Below are 17033 nucleotides of genomic sequence, written 5' to 3' on the forward strand. Positions count from 1 at the left end.
AAAGGGATGATGGTATCTATAAGGGTCTTCAGACCCCTCTCAATCCTCTCCCTCTCCAGGCCGATTTGGAAGGCATGGGACTGGTCAGGGCCAGCGTCTGTATAGACGATGCTCATCTGGTTACGTATCGGAGTCAGGTATGATGATGGAGCCTGCACCGCCACGTGCTGTCAGTGGCGCCAGGAACAGCATCACTGGAGCGGACTCCGAGGAAGGTTATGGTCTCTTTGGTGGAGCCGCTACAGATCCAACACCAAATCCAAGGGACACAACTGGTGCTAAGGGCAGACCTGCTGGTGGGAATACAATAAGGGCCCCTTCCGAACCTATAGGGCCCAAAGGCACTCCAGAGGGTTGCGCTGCCCAATATATGGTGCATAGCCTTGTAGAACTCCTTTAGTTGGGCGGGGGTTGCTCCGGCTCTGGGAGGCGTGGAGTGGATCCAAGCACAGGCTCTGCGGAGGAGCGAGGCCTTGAGGTGTTGTCGTTCCTGTGCCTCGTCCAATGACGTGGAAAACCTTGACTTCTTTCGCTTGTGGGACTTGCATAACAAATTTAACTGGGATGACGATCGTCGAGATCGGCTCCGCAAGTGGTCCCGGGGCTTTCTGTGTGACCGGGATCTTGAGGCTCGTGGGGTCATCTAATGTCAGGCGGCAAGGAGTTTCAGGGAACGTTCCTGCGTCGTCTTTGAGTTCATGACGCGGCAGTCCTCGCAGGTCTTGGAGTCATGGTCAGGCTCCAAGAAGCATAAGCAAACCAAATGTGGGGCTGTCACAGACATCTGCCTGTGATAGGTACCACATGGCTTGAAACTTGTAGGCTTTTTATGGGACATTCCTAGCACACAGGATAATAATCTTTAAAATATGCTTAAAAAAGGTTAGTCAGAAATTGACTAGGGATAGCCATCTCATGAACTGTGATGATGGGCACGGAAAGGAAGGCATTGATGTCAGCGTGCTGGTGTGGCGCCTATGTAGGTACCGTGCATTTCCCATCCTGCACGGCCGATGCGGAGCTGGAGGACACCACCTACTTGTCTGACGCCTGGGGATAAATCGCCTGGGGTTAAATCTACGATAAAGAATCAGTGTTTAGAAGTCTCTATGAGATGTATATAAAATAATGTTCATCACCTGTTTGGGCCTGTTAGGGTCAGGAAGGGCCTCGATGCAAAACCCCTGTTCCTCTGAAACGTCTAAGGAGAGATTTTATCATATGCCTCACCCAGGACCCCATACTGCCAATCCCCCCAAACACATCCTGACATAGATATCCCTGACACTTACATACCATTCACACAAGACATGGATCCAACCATGCACACATCCCACTAATTATCACACACCCTCAGACTACCTACAGAACACACATTCCAAAATATGTTCATCAACACTCTCTCATTAGTACTCCACGCACCAGACATCACAGTCCTCATCAACTGTCACATGTTCTCTACATCACAGAAACATGGTCTTGCCCATAATTTCTCCCATTCTAGACATCCTTCTTCTCACAGGCCACAGCATCCATCGTGTGGACTGCGCACATGACTGACTCACTCATGGGGAAGAACATGGTTTAAAGTAGTTTAAGACGGTAGTAAAAAAGAACTGGATTTAACTTCTGTGGGTCAGCACAATTTTTGAAAGATCATATTTTAGCAGAAGGAGCACAAGACAGTAAAGCAGTACATTACAGCATCGAGGAAACTGTCAGCGCCTTAGACATTTGATGCCCTTAATGAGAAACATAAGGGACCAATTTGTCTTACGTTGTAAGTTGGACAAGATGTGTAAGGAACTTTGGCTAATGGACAAACCCACCACTGAGTGATGTAATTGCAACTGCTAATCATGTGGTGCATATCCTCAGTTGTGTAGAAGAATTGAAAAATGAAAGAGAAAAGAGAGAAGATGTGGATGTGGTAGAAACAAAGAAAGGAGTGACCGTGTGTATTTGATGACAGTAGTTTCAGATGTGGTACACCTGGGCACATGGCAAGCAACAAGATTTGTGTTTGTAAAGAGAAGAGGTACCCCTGACTAATGTTCGTAAACCGGTGCTAATGCATCAAGTGTGAAACATATACATTTAGAAAAATAAGATTAATAATTCTGAACCTAAACTTCCAGCACGATACAACACAATCAATTCCAGTGTAAATACAGCTTGTCTAGTGCACAATGGACAACCACAAATACTGTTTGTTTCCTTTTTTGAATTTTCTTTTTGTTATAAATAACCAGTAGAAAAATAATCTTAGCAATTACACTTATCAAAAAGTTTTTTTGTTGCCCAATACAAATTATATACTTGTGTTTCAATTTTATTGCTTGTTTTCACAGTTTTAAAGTTCAAGTGTAACTTTCTAAATTCATTAAACTAAATAACACATTTACAATGTCAGAACAATATTCGATGATAACATGGCTTTAATTTTGGTAGATCCTACGCGCCTTTCGGCTATCAGCCTTCATCAGGAAGCCATGAGTATATTTCAACAGAACCTAAACAGGGTGCATATAACCAAAAATCCATATTAGTGCTGGGGAACAGTCCTATATACATAAAATAGCCTCTTTGACAACATGAGGTCAATGACAATACTCACAGTCAACTACCAATAAAAACTACTAGTCGTTACACATTCATTAAAAACAACCTAACCAAAAAACCTAAATAGGTTTGTGACACTTAATGTATATCACCCACATCCCATCACCAAGTGAGCATTTCATTGCAACAAGATTTGTCCGGCTTTCAGGATAGTGTGTAACTACTTGGCCATTTTGTGAAATGTTGCAGGAGTGGGGGTAAATCATAAGAGTGCGTTAAGCCGTGTGTGACAGTTGTGTTGTGGGTGGGAAGTGAATCTCGGTCTAAGTGAAGATTGAAGGCATGTGATTGCAGGTTAAGTTTGACTTGTGTTCAAGATTCAGCTTTATTTTACTACAGTATTACAAAGAATACTGAGTGTAAGGTGTCATTGCTGAAGATCAATATGCAGCCAGGGGGGTATGGTGGGCATGTCATCCAAATGATTACTTACATGACTCCATTGAATAGAAGACTCTATTCGCTCATGTCAAGTGTATGTTGTAGTACCAGCATCCCGGGTTGGCCCAACCAGAAGGATCTGTTGGCGTTCCTCAACCGCAATGCAGACAGCAGGTCTCCAAATGACAAGCCTTAGTGGGACGTGAAGTCTTCCTTAAACAATATCTTGAAGTGTTTAGCTCAAGATTAGGATGTCTAAAGAATTGTTCCCATCAGATTAAATAAAAGAAAGGCGCTGCTGCAGTTCTGTTGACGGTGAGGAGGAAGCCCTTGAATGTGCCGGGGTGGGTAGGAGGAGGATGAACTGTTGAAGGCACACGAGAAAGGTATAATTGTCCCAGTGGAGGTAACTGAATGGTCGGCCCCTATGGTGGTGGCCAAAAGCAAAGTGGGGCCATTAGGCTGTGCATAGACTTCAATGGGTTGAATAAAGAAGTTATGTTGGATATGTTTTCCCTCTCCAATCTTATAAAGATACAGTTGACAATATTGGATGACAAGTTCTTTATCACCTTGAACTTGGTATCTACATTTAATCTGGGTTTAAGTCCTTCATCACTTCAATGAGTTCATTCTAGTGCTTAAGGCTGCTGTTCGTACTCATCTCAGGGGCTTCCATTTTTCAGAAAGTGATGCACAGTCTGCTGATACTACTGTAAATTTTGTATTGGAAGCATTCATGTGGCAGATGTAGGGAATTCTCACGGAGGCTTCATTTTACTTTTTTTGTTTTATTGCAGGAATCTATCAAAGAAGTATCAGCCCAAGAAAAATTCCAAGGAAGAAGAGGAGAACAAGTGAGTGTGTTTAGTAAGCTAGTAGTAGAGCATCATCCATTGACAGGCAGCTACCCATCCTAAATCCTACTTATTCGCCCTCAGGTTGTGTGGCATCCTTGCCCAAAACATCCCTACTCACCCCAATTTAACTCACCTTGACTCCCATTAAGGCTCGGGTGCTATCCCTTGAGAGATCTCTCCCACGTTGTGTACCTCGACTTCCCCACAAGTTCATGTGCCACCACCTGTGCCTGGATTAATTCCCCACTTTTCTTAACTTGATTCCCAAACCATCCCCAGTGAGCACCTCTTGATTGATCTTGACTCCATTACAGGCTCAGGTGCCACCCGTCCCCAACTCTTCCCGAGTCACCCCCACTTCACTTCCCTTGACTCCCTCCCCAGCTCTTATGCTGTCCCTGTCCTAACCATCCATCTCTCATTCACTTCAGCTTGCTCTCTCTCTGGCTCATGTGCCAGCTGTCCCCCAAATCATCCCAGTCACCCCTACTTCACTTCCCTTGACTCCCTCCCCCAGCTCCTACGCCATCCCTGTCCATGTCATCCCACTCACCCTACTTCAGCCTGCTCTCTCCCCCGCAGGCTAATATGTCGCCTGTCCCCAAATCCTCCACAGTCACCCACACTTCACTGCCCTTAACGCCCTCTCACAGCTCCTATGCATCCCTATCCAAACCATCACCTATTCCGCTACCTCAGCCGCTGTCTGCCCCACAGCCTCATGTGCCTCCTGTCCCCAAATCATCCCAGTCTACCCCACTTCAGTTCGCTTGACTAGTTACCTGATGTCATTGTTGCCGCTGCCTGCTTATGAGGTCAGTGCCCCTTTGCGACAGCCTTGTCCACTTGCTGCCTATGACGTCAGTGGCCGTGCCCCTCCCTATGACATCAGTGGCCACTTGTGATGCCATTGTGCCCTCTCTGCTTGTGGTACAGTTGCCCCCCTGTGACACTGTAGTTCACTCTCTCGCCTCCTGCGCTCTTTCCCTGCTTACGTTGGAGCTCCCTGCTGATGAAACCTGTTTTCCTTTCAGTGCTTATGTCATCTGGCTTCCATGTGAGCAAAAGCATCTCTAAAGTGCAACAGGCCTTGCACATGTATTTGCGCCACCTAGAGCCCTTAATACCAGGAGCACAGTGAGTGCAGAGTTAGCACCTCTACCAATAATGCAATGCGCTGGCAATGATTTGTCTGTTGGGTCAGTTACCAGCTCTGGACATTGCTTTGAAGCTTCATATTTGCCCCAGTATTGGAACTTTCATAGATTCCCATGCTTTGTATCATTCCCCGTCGTCGGAATGGGAGCCTCGGTAGTATCACAACCATGGAAACAAAAGAGAAACATAGGCCTAGGCCTCATCTCATTTTGTATCCTATCACTCTCTTTGCGTAAAAGAGACCAAACTTTTGCCAGGACCAATCAGAGCAGCCTCACCCCATAGAACCTTCCTGAGAGAGCTCAGAGCCTCAGATTTTTCTACCGCACGTTGTGCTAGGGAGTCTCCACTGAGCTCTGCTCAGTTTTCTCATTCTTTCAAGTTATTTCTACAACTTTTTCAACTTCAATCAAGACATGTCTGACAAGGAGAAGAAGGCCTTATTCAGGTCCTGTGCCTCTTGTGGATAAAAAACGACTTTTTGTGGAAGATAAGCATGACAACTGTATACATTGCTTATACCCGGACCACAAGGCCACTGACTGCAAGATTTGTAGAACCCTCTCTACAAAAACACTTCAGGACAGAGAGGGTCGGCTGTTGACCTGGCTTCAAAAAATGAAGACTCGGAAGGAAGTGTTCATCAGATGAAGAGGATTCGACATCTATGGCTTCCTCTCAAAGATCCAAGAAGAGGGGTAGGTCTCCTCCTCCTTCTTCTTCTTCAGCCGAGCCCCCCATCAAGGCCCCTCATAAGATCTCTGACAGGTCTGAGAGGGCTAGTCCCATTAAATCTCCTCACGGAAGTGAAAAGGAGCGGCAGGGACAGGCTGCTGGATTGGTTAAAGCCACTAAGGACAAAAAGGGGGTTGGTTTCGCTTCTCCTCCGTCCAAAAAGGAAAAGACTGATGAAAAACACTCTACAGTCATTCCAGGGACCATTCCTGATAAAAAACAGCGTCCGTCGACGACAAAAACATCAGGTACGTCGACGACGAGTACTTCTATGAAAATTCCCGCTGTTTCCTTGCCCCCGTCGACGGGATCGTCGTCGGTGGCGGTTTCGACGTCAACGACTTCATCGTCGTTTAAGATAACAGGTTCGTCGACGATTACTTCTTCCTCGTTGACGATGAAGATCTCCAGTAAAGTGCTGTCGACGGCCTCGTCGTCGAGGAAAACTACGTCGACGACAACAACGTCGCCGACGACGCTCATGCTGATGACGACGAGTTCGTCGACGAGACCGTCGACAATAATACAGTCGACGATGTCCAAGGCTCCATCGACGAGGTCCACTGCACCGTCGACGATTCCATCGACGATAGCGTCGACGAGTAGCGCACCATCGACGACGAGTCAAAGCTTGCAATTTCCTATTCAAAAGCTGAAGATTACACCTGAAATGACGTCTCCAAGACTGGTTTGAACGCTTCCACCTACACTGCTTCTGGATGCCGAGTCGGATGAGAAAGAGTATGATGGTGGCAAATATAGGGATGCCTACAGTCCCTCAGATTTACATGTCAATTTGCAAGAGACTGACACAGAGGAATATTATGAGCAGGCATATGATCAAGAGGCTCATCGCTATGTTCCTCAGGAGCAACATCCACTTGGTTTAGGACAGGACATGATGGCCATGCCGGTCTCTCTAATCTCTGATCTTCAGATGATGCTGCAGCATTATAGAACCAGGTTTCCTTCGGAACTTTTATTGCAGCCGGCGCAACCTCTGCCTCGGGTGTTGCCGCAAGCGCAGCCAGTGGTCGTGCAGCCTCCTTCGCAGGAGTTGCCTCTCACGCCAGTGGTCATACCAACGGTCCTTTCCCGAACATCGGATCCCGAGCCCGCCATTACCATTCAGCAGGATTCCTCTTCTGATGAGGAGGTACAGGTGGATCCTTTGACTGATCCATTGCAGGACCCAGACTTGGATCCCAGTGACAGTGGACTACAAGATCCAGACGCCACTGGTCAAGATAAGTCTATTTCCCCTCCAGTCGATATAGGGGGATTCCATAACCTCATGGAAAGAGCGTCAAAGAGGTTTGTACTACTAATTACAAGGGAAGAGTCTGAATGTTTCCTGTATGACTTTAAAGAACAATACAAAAGATCAGTCAAATCCATTCCCATAATTGAGCATGTGTGGGATGAAGGGATAAAGATCATGCAAAATCCAGCCACCGTTATCCCAGTTCTGTCTAGGCTGGAAAAGAAATATAAGGCTCCAGAGGGCAGTCCAGCTTGTCTTCTTGGTCAGCCGAAGCCTGATTCGGTGATCTCCCAGGCTGCTCAAAGTAAATCCAAAAACCCATCAACGCCTTTGACTACGCCTCCAGACAAGGACGGTAGGCGCCTGGATAACGTGGGAAAGAAGTTTTCTTCCATGGCCAGCTTGCTTGTTCGAACAGCAAATGCTCTCGCCATTCTAGGCAGATACGACCGCCAGATGTGGTGTGACATGGAACCATTTGTGGAACAACTGCCAGACTCCGCGAAGGAAGAGGCTAGGAGAGTCCTTATGGAGGGAGAAAAATCTTCCTCCGAAGTAATTGACTGTGCGATGGATATTGCTTCCACGGCTTTTCGTGCCTTAGCAGGCTCAGCAGTACTAAGTCGGCAGGGCTGGCTGAGAGCCACCTGGTTTCGTCAGGAGGTCCAAAACAAGATCCTGGACCTCCCATTTGATGGGGAGATGCTTTTTGGTAAGCATGTTGATGATGCCCTGCAAAGTATAGAGAAAGACATTGGGATCTCTGAACTATCGTAAGGTCCCATTTAGAGGTGCACGAGGCAGAGGCTTCTCTTCTTATAGAGGAAACACCCAGCAGAGATATTCCTCAGTCTTCACAGTCTTACAAGACTCAATATTCAAATCAACGGCAGGGGCAATCGGCGTCTTTCTCTCGCCAGCCTCAGCCAGGGCGTCGGACCGCCAAGGACGTGACAATGCCAAGAGGCAATAGCAGCCTCCTGGCTCTACCTACTGTTCCTTTCCTCCCAGTAACATCAGTGGGGGCAGGATATCCTTTTGTCTGAACAGCTGGAAGTGTATAACATCGGACCAGTGGGTCCTGAATATTGTCCAGAGTGGCCATACGTTGGAATTCCAAGATCTTCCTCCAACAAGATCTCCGGGTGCCAACCACACAAAACATCTGAGCCTGCTCCATCTCGAAGCCCACCAATTGTTCATCAAGGGGGCAATAGAACCGGTACCTCTCTCTCAGAGGGGCAGAGGTTTTTATTCCAGGTTCTTCCTGGTTCAGAAGACAGCAGAAACTTGGTGTCCCATACTAGACCTACGAGAGCTCAACACTTATCTCATCAAACTCTCTTTCAGGATGGTCACTCTCCAAGATATTCTTCCTCTTTTGAACCCAGGAGATTTTTTGGCGTCTCAGGATTTAGAAGATGCGCATTTCCACATACCAATACACCCAGCTCACAGACAATATCTACGCTTTACAGTGGGCAAGAGCCATTTCCAATTCAAGGTGCTTCCGTTTGGCCTTCGGTCTGCACCACGGGTCTTCACCAAAGTGTTAGCACCAGTAGCAGCATTCCTACGAAAACAATCCCTGGAAGTTTTCCCTTACTTGGACGACTGGCTCGTCAAGGCTCCATCTCTCAAGGAAACTTCTCAAGCCGTTTCAACTTGTATCCAGTTGTTCAATCACTTAGGCCTTCAGCTAAACAAACACAAGTCAGTTCTGCAGCCCTCAAGATCCACAAAGTTCCTTGGTGCCATTTTGGACATGACGCAATGCACAGCTCGTCCTTCGGAGGAACGTCAACAAAAGTTGATCGTCTCGGCTCGCCAGGTGCTCAACAAGACATGCCTTTCAGTCCAACAATACAAGTCTATGCTCGGGTCGATGTCATCCTGCATACCATTAATACCGCATTGCAGATTGCGAATGCGTCCTCTGCAAGAGGAGCTAGACCAGCAATGGTGCCAGGCAGAGGGATCATTCAACGACAATCTGTTGGTGACGCCACAAATGAGAGCAGCATGCGAGTGGTGGCTAGTAAAAGACAATATCGCGGAAGGTCTGACATTCAGGATTTCACCATCCCCCCCTGATTATGACTACAGATGCCTCTTTGGAAGGCTGGGGAGCAGTGCTCCGAGAGCTTCAAGTCAGCGGACACTGGAGTCCAGAGCAGCGCCAGTGCCATATAAACTTTTTGAGCTGACGGCCATTCGGTTGGCTTTGCAGGCTTTCCTTTCCAGAGTTCAAAATCAGACAGTGCTGGTCCGAACGGACAATATGACGGCCATGCACTACATCAACAAGCAGGGAGGAACGAGGTCACAAACTCTATCCAAAGAGGCTCAGAGAATCTGGGATTATGCGATTCTGCACGGGATCAATTTGAAGGCCGAACACCTGGAAGGTTCTCTCAATGTCACGGCGGATGCCCTGAGTCGCCAGACAGAGGCGAATCACGAATGGGAATTGAATCAGTCCATTCTGGAGAGTGTGTTCTCGGTATGGGGGACACCGACCATCGACCTCTTTGCCTCTCCGGTGAACGCCAAATGCCGGTTCTACGCAAGCAAGGTTCACCATCAGGGATCTCTGGGGAACGCTCTTTCGATTGCCTGGTACGGCGCGTTCTTTTACGCTTTCCGCCAATTCCCCTCATCCCACGAGTACTCAGGAAGATGAAGGCGGAAGCTTGCAAGATGATTCTCATTGCACCGGCGTGGCCCAGGCAATTCTGGTACACTGAACTCCTTCTACTTTCCCAGTATCATCCAATTCGCTTGAGACCAATTCCATCCCTATTGTCGAGGAATCAGGGGAGGTGTTCCATCCGGATCCGAAATCGCTGCACTTGACAGCGTGGCTCCTGAACACAGAGAGTTCCGTCATCTGAATGTCCCCAAGGAGTGTAGAGAAGTGTTATCCCAGGCAAGGGCACCAAGCACTAATAAAACTTACAAAGCGAAATGGAAGAGATTCTGCCTGTGGTGTCAAAGACAAGGTCTCCATCCTTACAAATCTCTACCGCATCAACATTTGCCATATATACTATCATTGGCTAAGTCTGGTTTGGCGCATTCGTCTGTGAAGGTACATCTTGCAGCCATATCGAGGTTTCGGCGCAGTTCTTCAGGCCCGTCCTTATGGTCTTCTAGGATTGTTAAACAATTCTTGAAGGGCTTGTTTCGGATGTATCCTCCGGTTCGCCTTCCTCCGCCAGTTTGGCAGCTCAATCTTGTCCTGGCTCCGTTTGAGCCGTGCACAAGGCTGACTTGAAATTCCTGTCTTGGAAACTTGCCCTCCTCTTAGCTCTTACATCAGCGAGAAGAGTTAGTGAGCTTCAAGCCCTATCCATAGTGCATCCATTCCTTCAATTCAAAAAGGATGTGCTTATTCTCCTCACCAATCCGAAATTTATTCCGAAAGTGCCTTCTGAGTTCCACTTGAGTGAACCTTTGATTTTAAAGTCTTTTTTTCCGCGCCCTTCTACGCCTGCGGAACGCACATTACATTCTTTGGACGTTCAAAGATGCTTGAAATTCTACTTGGAACGCACACGACCCTTTCGAAAATCATCCCAATTGTTTGTGTCCTACAGCGCACCACGGAAGGGGTTTCCTTTGGCAAAGAGTGGCATTTCCCGCTGGATCTCAAGTGCGATGCAATTCTGCCATCAGGAGGCGGGCAAGCCACTGAACAGAAAAGTCTGTGCACATTCCACAAGGTCTGTGGCATCGTCTGTGGCTCTTTTTTCTCTGGAGTCGCCATTAAGGACATATGCAGGGCAGCAACGTGGAGCAGTACTCATACCTTCACGAAACACTACTGCCTGGAATCTGCAGGACGAGACGACGCGGCTGTTGGTCAGGCAGTTCTGCAGAATCTTTTTCATTGAGAGGTGAGCTTTCCCTACAGTCCCTCCATCCTGGTGAGCACATTTTGTTTCTTGTTTTTGCTATGCTATAAGTATTGCTATGTGGTTATGTAATACCATGTATTTACAAAATGTGTCTTGGTAATTTACTGCTAGCTACTCTGATACAAAGCATGGGAATCTATGAAAGTTCCAATACTGGGGAAAGAAAACAAGTTACTTACCTGTAACTTTGGTCCCCCAGTATTGGTAACTTTCATAGATTCCCATGCGCCCACCCTCCTCCCCTGGGAAAGCTCGGTCTTTTTACAGAGTTAGTGGCGGTTTGCACAACGGCTACGAAAATCTGAGGCTCTGAGCTCTCTCAGGAAGGTTCTATGGGGTGAGGCTGCTCTGATTGGTCCTGGCAAAAGTTTGGTCTCTTTTACACAAAGAGAGTGATAGTATCCAAAATGAGATGAGACCTAGGCCTATGTTTCTCTTTTGTTTCTATGGTTGTGATACTACCGAGGCTCCCTCTCCGAAGACGGGGAATGATACAAAGCATGGGAATCTATGAAAGTTACCAATACTGGGGAACCAAAGTTACAGGTAAGTAACTTGTTTTCTTAGGTCGAGCCTAGTGTTGCAGCACATGTGCTGCTCGCTCTGCGAGGCATGCTGTAGTGGGGTATGTTTTAGAAGTGGTGTGGAAGCCCCGCCCATATTTTTCATTGGCTGGTGTCATTGTCTATGGTAAACGCTGGCTTCCGATTGATAATGAGGCTTCTTAGTCCCTCCTTGTTACCGCCCTGTCTCCGTTTGTGACCGCCCATCATTACTGTATTTTTTACTTCCGGCGTTACACTGTTTCCTTCATTAGTTAGTAGACACTTTCTTTTTTTTCATTCAGCTTTGGCAATGGCGACAGCTTGTTCTTTCCTGCTCCTACGACCCCCTGATCACCAATCATGATATATGGATTCGAACAAACGCTGATATATTTCGAAGCGTCTTCCATCTTTGCTTTGGACAATTAAAAAGCAAAATTAGGAAAGACGGCTCAACAGAAAGAAATATTTGTGGTTGCGCCAGCACAGCAGGTTAATGTGGCTGTAAATAAACCTGTGTCTAATGTGAAGGGCACGAGGACAGAAATGCAAGGAGGGTGGCTCTGCTTTTCATCTTTTTTGTGGTTGATGAAAAGAGCTCAGTGGTGGCTAGTGTTGTGTAAAATAAAACGCCTGTTATTCGGAGCCGGTGTCTTGCACCACAGGGGCCGAACTGGGAACCCTGGTCCGGCCAAACCCTGGGTGTCTTTGGCGATTGTGAGACTGGCTGAGTTACTGTCCCACCCTCGGCGTCTTTTGTACTGTAATGCATCCATTTATTGCCCTGTCAGTATTTATCATCCGATAATGGACCTACATACACATCGAAGGGTGTACGCCCTTTTGTTTTTATGTCAAACCATTTTGCAGTTAAGATCTTCATATTATGAATACAGCCCTGGGGGTTGACGTCTACTTTTCAGTAGCACGTCATTATAGCATATTATCCCCGTTCAGTACATAAAGAACAAGCATTGGAAATGCAATAGGTCTTGCATTTGTTTAAGTTAGAGTGATTGGCTTTGCTAATGGTATTGTATTTTAGACATGTTATTGAGTGAGTGTATGATATATATATATATATCTCCTCTCAGTCACAGACTTAGTGTTAACAGCCAGGCCAGAAAATTCATCTCTGGCGCCCACAAAGCGTCTCTCCCACCAGAATCACCGAGCAATGGGAGAAGCCTATGGTGTCTGAAGGGGCGGCTTGGCCTGGAGCCGCATGGGGTCTGTAGAAGAGGGCTGAAGACAGGCTGCCCTCGTTTAAAGAGATGCCCAGTGGGTATGTGTTGAGACATTTTGCCCTCGTCTGAACGGATGTCCAAGGGGTCTGTGGGCGAGACGTGCCAGCCTCATCTGAACTACCATCGGCGGCTACGGGAGACCCGCTGCCCTGATATGCAGAGTGGCATGTGAAGGAGATATGGGGTGCTGGACTGAAGTGATGTCCAGTGCGTCTGTGGGTGATGCTCACCAGAAGTGATACCAATGGGTCTGTAGGTGAGAAATGCTGTCCTTGTTCCCAAAGCTGTTTGTGGGTAAGAAAAGATGTTTTCATATGAAAAGAGGAATAATTAGGTCCGTGCGAGTAGGGGGTACTGTCTTCACATAAACACAGGCCAAGGGAATCTGTGAGGAAGACAGGCTGGACTAACATGAACAGAGGAGGCCAGGGGAACGGGGGAGCTTCTCTGCGCCAAATAAGCTGCCCTCGGCTGAACTGGTGCCCAGCGGGTTTGTGGGTGAGACATCCATTATGCAGAACTGAGGGTCAACGGGTTCTGTGGGGGGACAAGTTTTCCTCATGCGAACCGAGATACGTTTGTGCGGAAGACGATCTGTCTTCATGTAAACAGGGGCACGAAGATATCTGTGCAGCAGGCAAGCTGCCCTCATACCAACAGAGGAGCAAAGATGTCCGTGCGGAAGACACGCTATCTTTATATGAAAGAAAAAAGGTCCGTGCCTGACACATGCTACATTCATTCGAAGAGAGGAGCAAAAATTGCTGTGCGGAAGGCAGGGTATCTTTATATGAGCAGAGGCCTAAAGAGGTCTGTGCGCGAGACAAGCAGCCTTCATATTACCTGAGGCCTCTGCAGAACACCAATAGTCCTATGAACTAGGGCCAGTGCCGAAGTCCAGATGCCCTGATATAGAGGCCCAATGAGGTGTGTGAGTGGACGTTTTTCTCTTTTCAAGAGGACTAGGGGGGTGTGTGAGGGTGGCACCCCGCTCACATGTGAGCAGAGGCTCATGGGAGTCTGTGCACGAGTCAGTCTCCAGAGGCCTGCAACAGTATTACCAGAGGCTTACGGAGGTATGTGAGGGTACATGTTTTCCTCATTTGAATAAAGGACACAGATGTGTGAGGGTGGCACTTTTGCTACAATCGCGGGAGCCGCGCTTTACTTTAACGTGGTTAAAGGTAAAGCGTGGGTGCCGCGATTGTTGAAAAAGTAAAGAAGTAACTTTTTTTTCTATTTGTTTATTTTTTCAACAATTGCGGCACCCAAGCTTTACCTTTAACCATGTCAAAGTAAAGCGCTGGTACCGCGATTATAGCAAAAGTAAACAAATAGAAAAACATCTGTTTCTTTACTTTTTCAACAATCGCGGCACCCACGCTTTAGCTTAACATGGTTGAAGGTAAAGCGCATAGGCAAAAAATGGCTACCTGTACGTATTCTTAACTTCAGTGCGTAGGTAGCGGCCCAAGCCGCAATAAACTTATGGCAGTCATTATTAGTTAAACATAACACAACGCTAAACGCACAACCCACATGACAGTAATGGTAAAATAAAAAAAAAGTGCCGACCCAGTAATTATAAAACACACTGTGTCACACTGCCAGTAAAAGATCCAGTCCGGGTGGGCGGGGCAAAAAGAGGACAGAGTGGTAACCAGGAGGGACTAAAAAGCCTCAGTCACAATGAAAAGACACTGTTTACCATAAACAATGACACAAACCAATCGAAATAACGGGCGGAGCCTAAACTCCACCTCTCAAAGTAAATGAATTACAAGAAGTCTCGCAGAGCGAGCAGCGCATGTGCGCTGCAATGCCAGGCGATACCTGAAAAACAAGCATTTACAATGCAATGGTCTCGTCTTTGTTAAAGTTAGAGCTATTGGCATTGTACAATAAACCAAAGCACACAGCAGCAGACCAAGGTTTCGCACATCAACTCTTTCTGTTTCCAAATAATTAGTGGTGCAACCACTCTCACCATCCGCTGCCAAGGATGTCTGTCAGAGCAATTTTACAAAGGAATAGAGAGGTGCACTTGATAAAGTCAAAAGCACAAAAAGTTCATTGATTATGTGAATCTTCTGTTCTTTCTTTAATGTGTTCTTTATTTTCTTTTAAAATACACAGGCACAGCCAACGCGTTTCATACCCTTTCGTGCCTTGGGAATTTCGTCAGGGCATATAATGAATAAGCGGTGTGCGCTGGATGACGAGTGGCGTCCAGACTAGTTACAAAAGTATTCGTAGGGTGCGGGACCTGTGATAAGGTCTCTGCAGTCCCCTGCTCCTCCCCATGGATTATTGGAAGTCATCCACTCGTCATCCAGCGCACACTGTCCCCCCTTCCTCTACGCCGATCCACTAAGGGGGCCAGGATACATACTCGTTGACTTTCTCAGCTTAACATTGTGGCAAACTTGGGACACCACAACAAACACTCCGCCTGGAACTGTGCGTCATTTCCATCCAGGAATACTTTGGGATCATATTGCGAATATCAATCCTTCAGCACCAGCTTCATAGGTGCTATCATATTAAGGACTATGGAATCTGAATGATTATTCATTATATGCCCTGACGAAATTCCCAAGGCACGAAAGGGAATGAAACGCGTTGGCTGTGCCTGTGTATTTTAAAAGAAAATAAAGAACACATTAAAGAAAGAACAGAAGATTCACATAATCAATGAGCTATTGGGATTGCTCATGACAATATTTTTGTTTGTTTTTGTTTTTAAAACCTATAAATAAATGGCATTGTCATTTACAATGCCAGTAGCTTAATCTCTCGCAAATGCGAGACCTATTGCATTTACACACACACACACACACACACTCACTCACTCACTCACTGACTCACTCACTCACTCACTCCCACCCACCCACCCACCCACCCACACACCCACCCACACAGAGCCACCCCCACACACACAGAGCTACTCAAACACACAGAGCCACGCACACACAGAGCCACACACACAGAGCCACACACATACACATTCAGACTGTTATAGTGGCGGGTGGCTGAACAGACTACCCCCCCAATTAAACGTTCACAAAGTAAACCTACTGTTCTTCTGCTTCTTTCTGTCGCGTGGTGGCTCCTTCAGGGATTTGATAATCAGAGCAGAGGCAGATGAGACAACTTCAATCTGAAAACAAATAAAGCACTTTAAGTCCCACAGAATGATTACTTCAAGTGGTTGCACCCCACAACAGCTCACACTGCATTACATCGATGATACCGCCCCCCCCTCCCTTATACCATTCAAGTTATCTAGCTGAAGATTGTTCTACTGTTACATGGAGTAGACATCCCAAGAGATAGTTACTCTGAAAATTAGCAACTATTGGGCAAGTATACTTGACCACCCAAAACAAGTGATTGAGATATTTTACAGCATGCCCTATTTTGGATGGTGAGCTTGATTGTGATCCTCGGGCCTTTCCAGTCACCGGTTGCCTTGGCAATGTCATCACCAACCTCTTGGGAGACTAAGATGAAAAAAATATACATGTAGGGTTGCTTAACTGCAGCGTCCAGAAGTAGTATCAAGGCAGGTTTTACCTGGGCATAGCCTTGATATACCATGAACAAGTAGTACATTTTAAATATGATGTCATGCTTTGTGACAAGCTGGAATGTTATACATACAAATCGTGCCTACAAGACAGCTGTGACTGTATTGCTAAAGCCTTATTAACTTACAGTGGACCTACAGCCATTGTGTGCCATGGATTGGCTTTGTCTAGTCTAATCTACTTGCTTTAACAACTTTATCTTGTTGGTCTCTAAACCTTTTGATCAGCACGACGGCCTTCCACAACTCACTTTTATTCAGCACCCCATTATTCAGCACCCCATTAGAGGACACGTTACAGCGATTTCTCGCCTGGAGCTCCCTCCCTCAATCCCCGCCCAACATGCGTATAAAGGCACAGAGATAGGGACATTATTCATGGGGTTTGACTGGAGAGCTGGCTTTTAAAGCATTCAACTTATTGCATGAAAGCAGAAGCTTGGCACAAATTGCCCCGTTTCCCGAGTGAAATGTATTTGAGATACAATATGATAGTGGCGGGTGTCTGAACATTTTCATACGCATGCTCTACCAATTGATAAAATACCCCTAACATGGCAGATCCCCCAACATACAGGCGTGCAAGTAATGCGTTGCATAGGCCTCTCAACCTGTAATACATTTTATTCACACCAAATTGAGCGTTAAGCTGCGGGGGTGTAAGTAAATAGCATATGCATTTTTATACCCCAAAAAAACACAAGCAGACCTT

The 17033-nt window shown here is 46.7% G+C and overlaps 1 protein-coding gene across 15 annotated transcripts in view; it reads left to right on the top strand.

The window, feature by feature from the left end:
- FNBP1 (formin binding protein 1) overlaps window positions 1–17033 on the top strand; it is an 887470-nt gene that overhangs the window by 217281 nt on the left and 653156 nt on the right. For all 15 annotated transcript variants that reach the window (XR_015296123.1, XM_086924822.1, XM_086924824.1 and 12 more), the window contains exon 3: window positions 3804–3860. Coding sequence is in view for 14 of the 15 variants with exons in the window: in XM_086924822.1 (XP_086780948.1) it covers window positions 3804–3860 (57 nt within the window). In the remaining variant the exon portion in view is untranslated. The remainder of the gene's footprint in view (window positions 1–3803; window positions 3861–17033) is intronic.

This window comes from Lissotriton vulgaris, chromosome 5, assembly GCF_964263255.1.
Source record: "Lissotriton vulgaris chromosome 5, aLisVul1.2, whole genome shotgun sequence".
NCBI lineage: Eukaryota > Metazoa > Chordata > Amphibia > Caudata > Salamandridae > Lissotriton > Lissotriton vulgaris.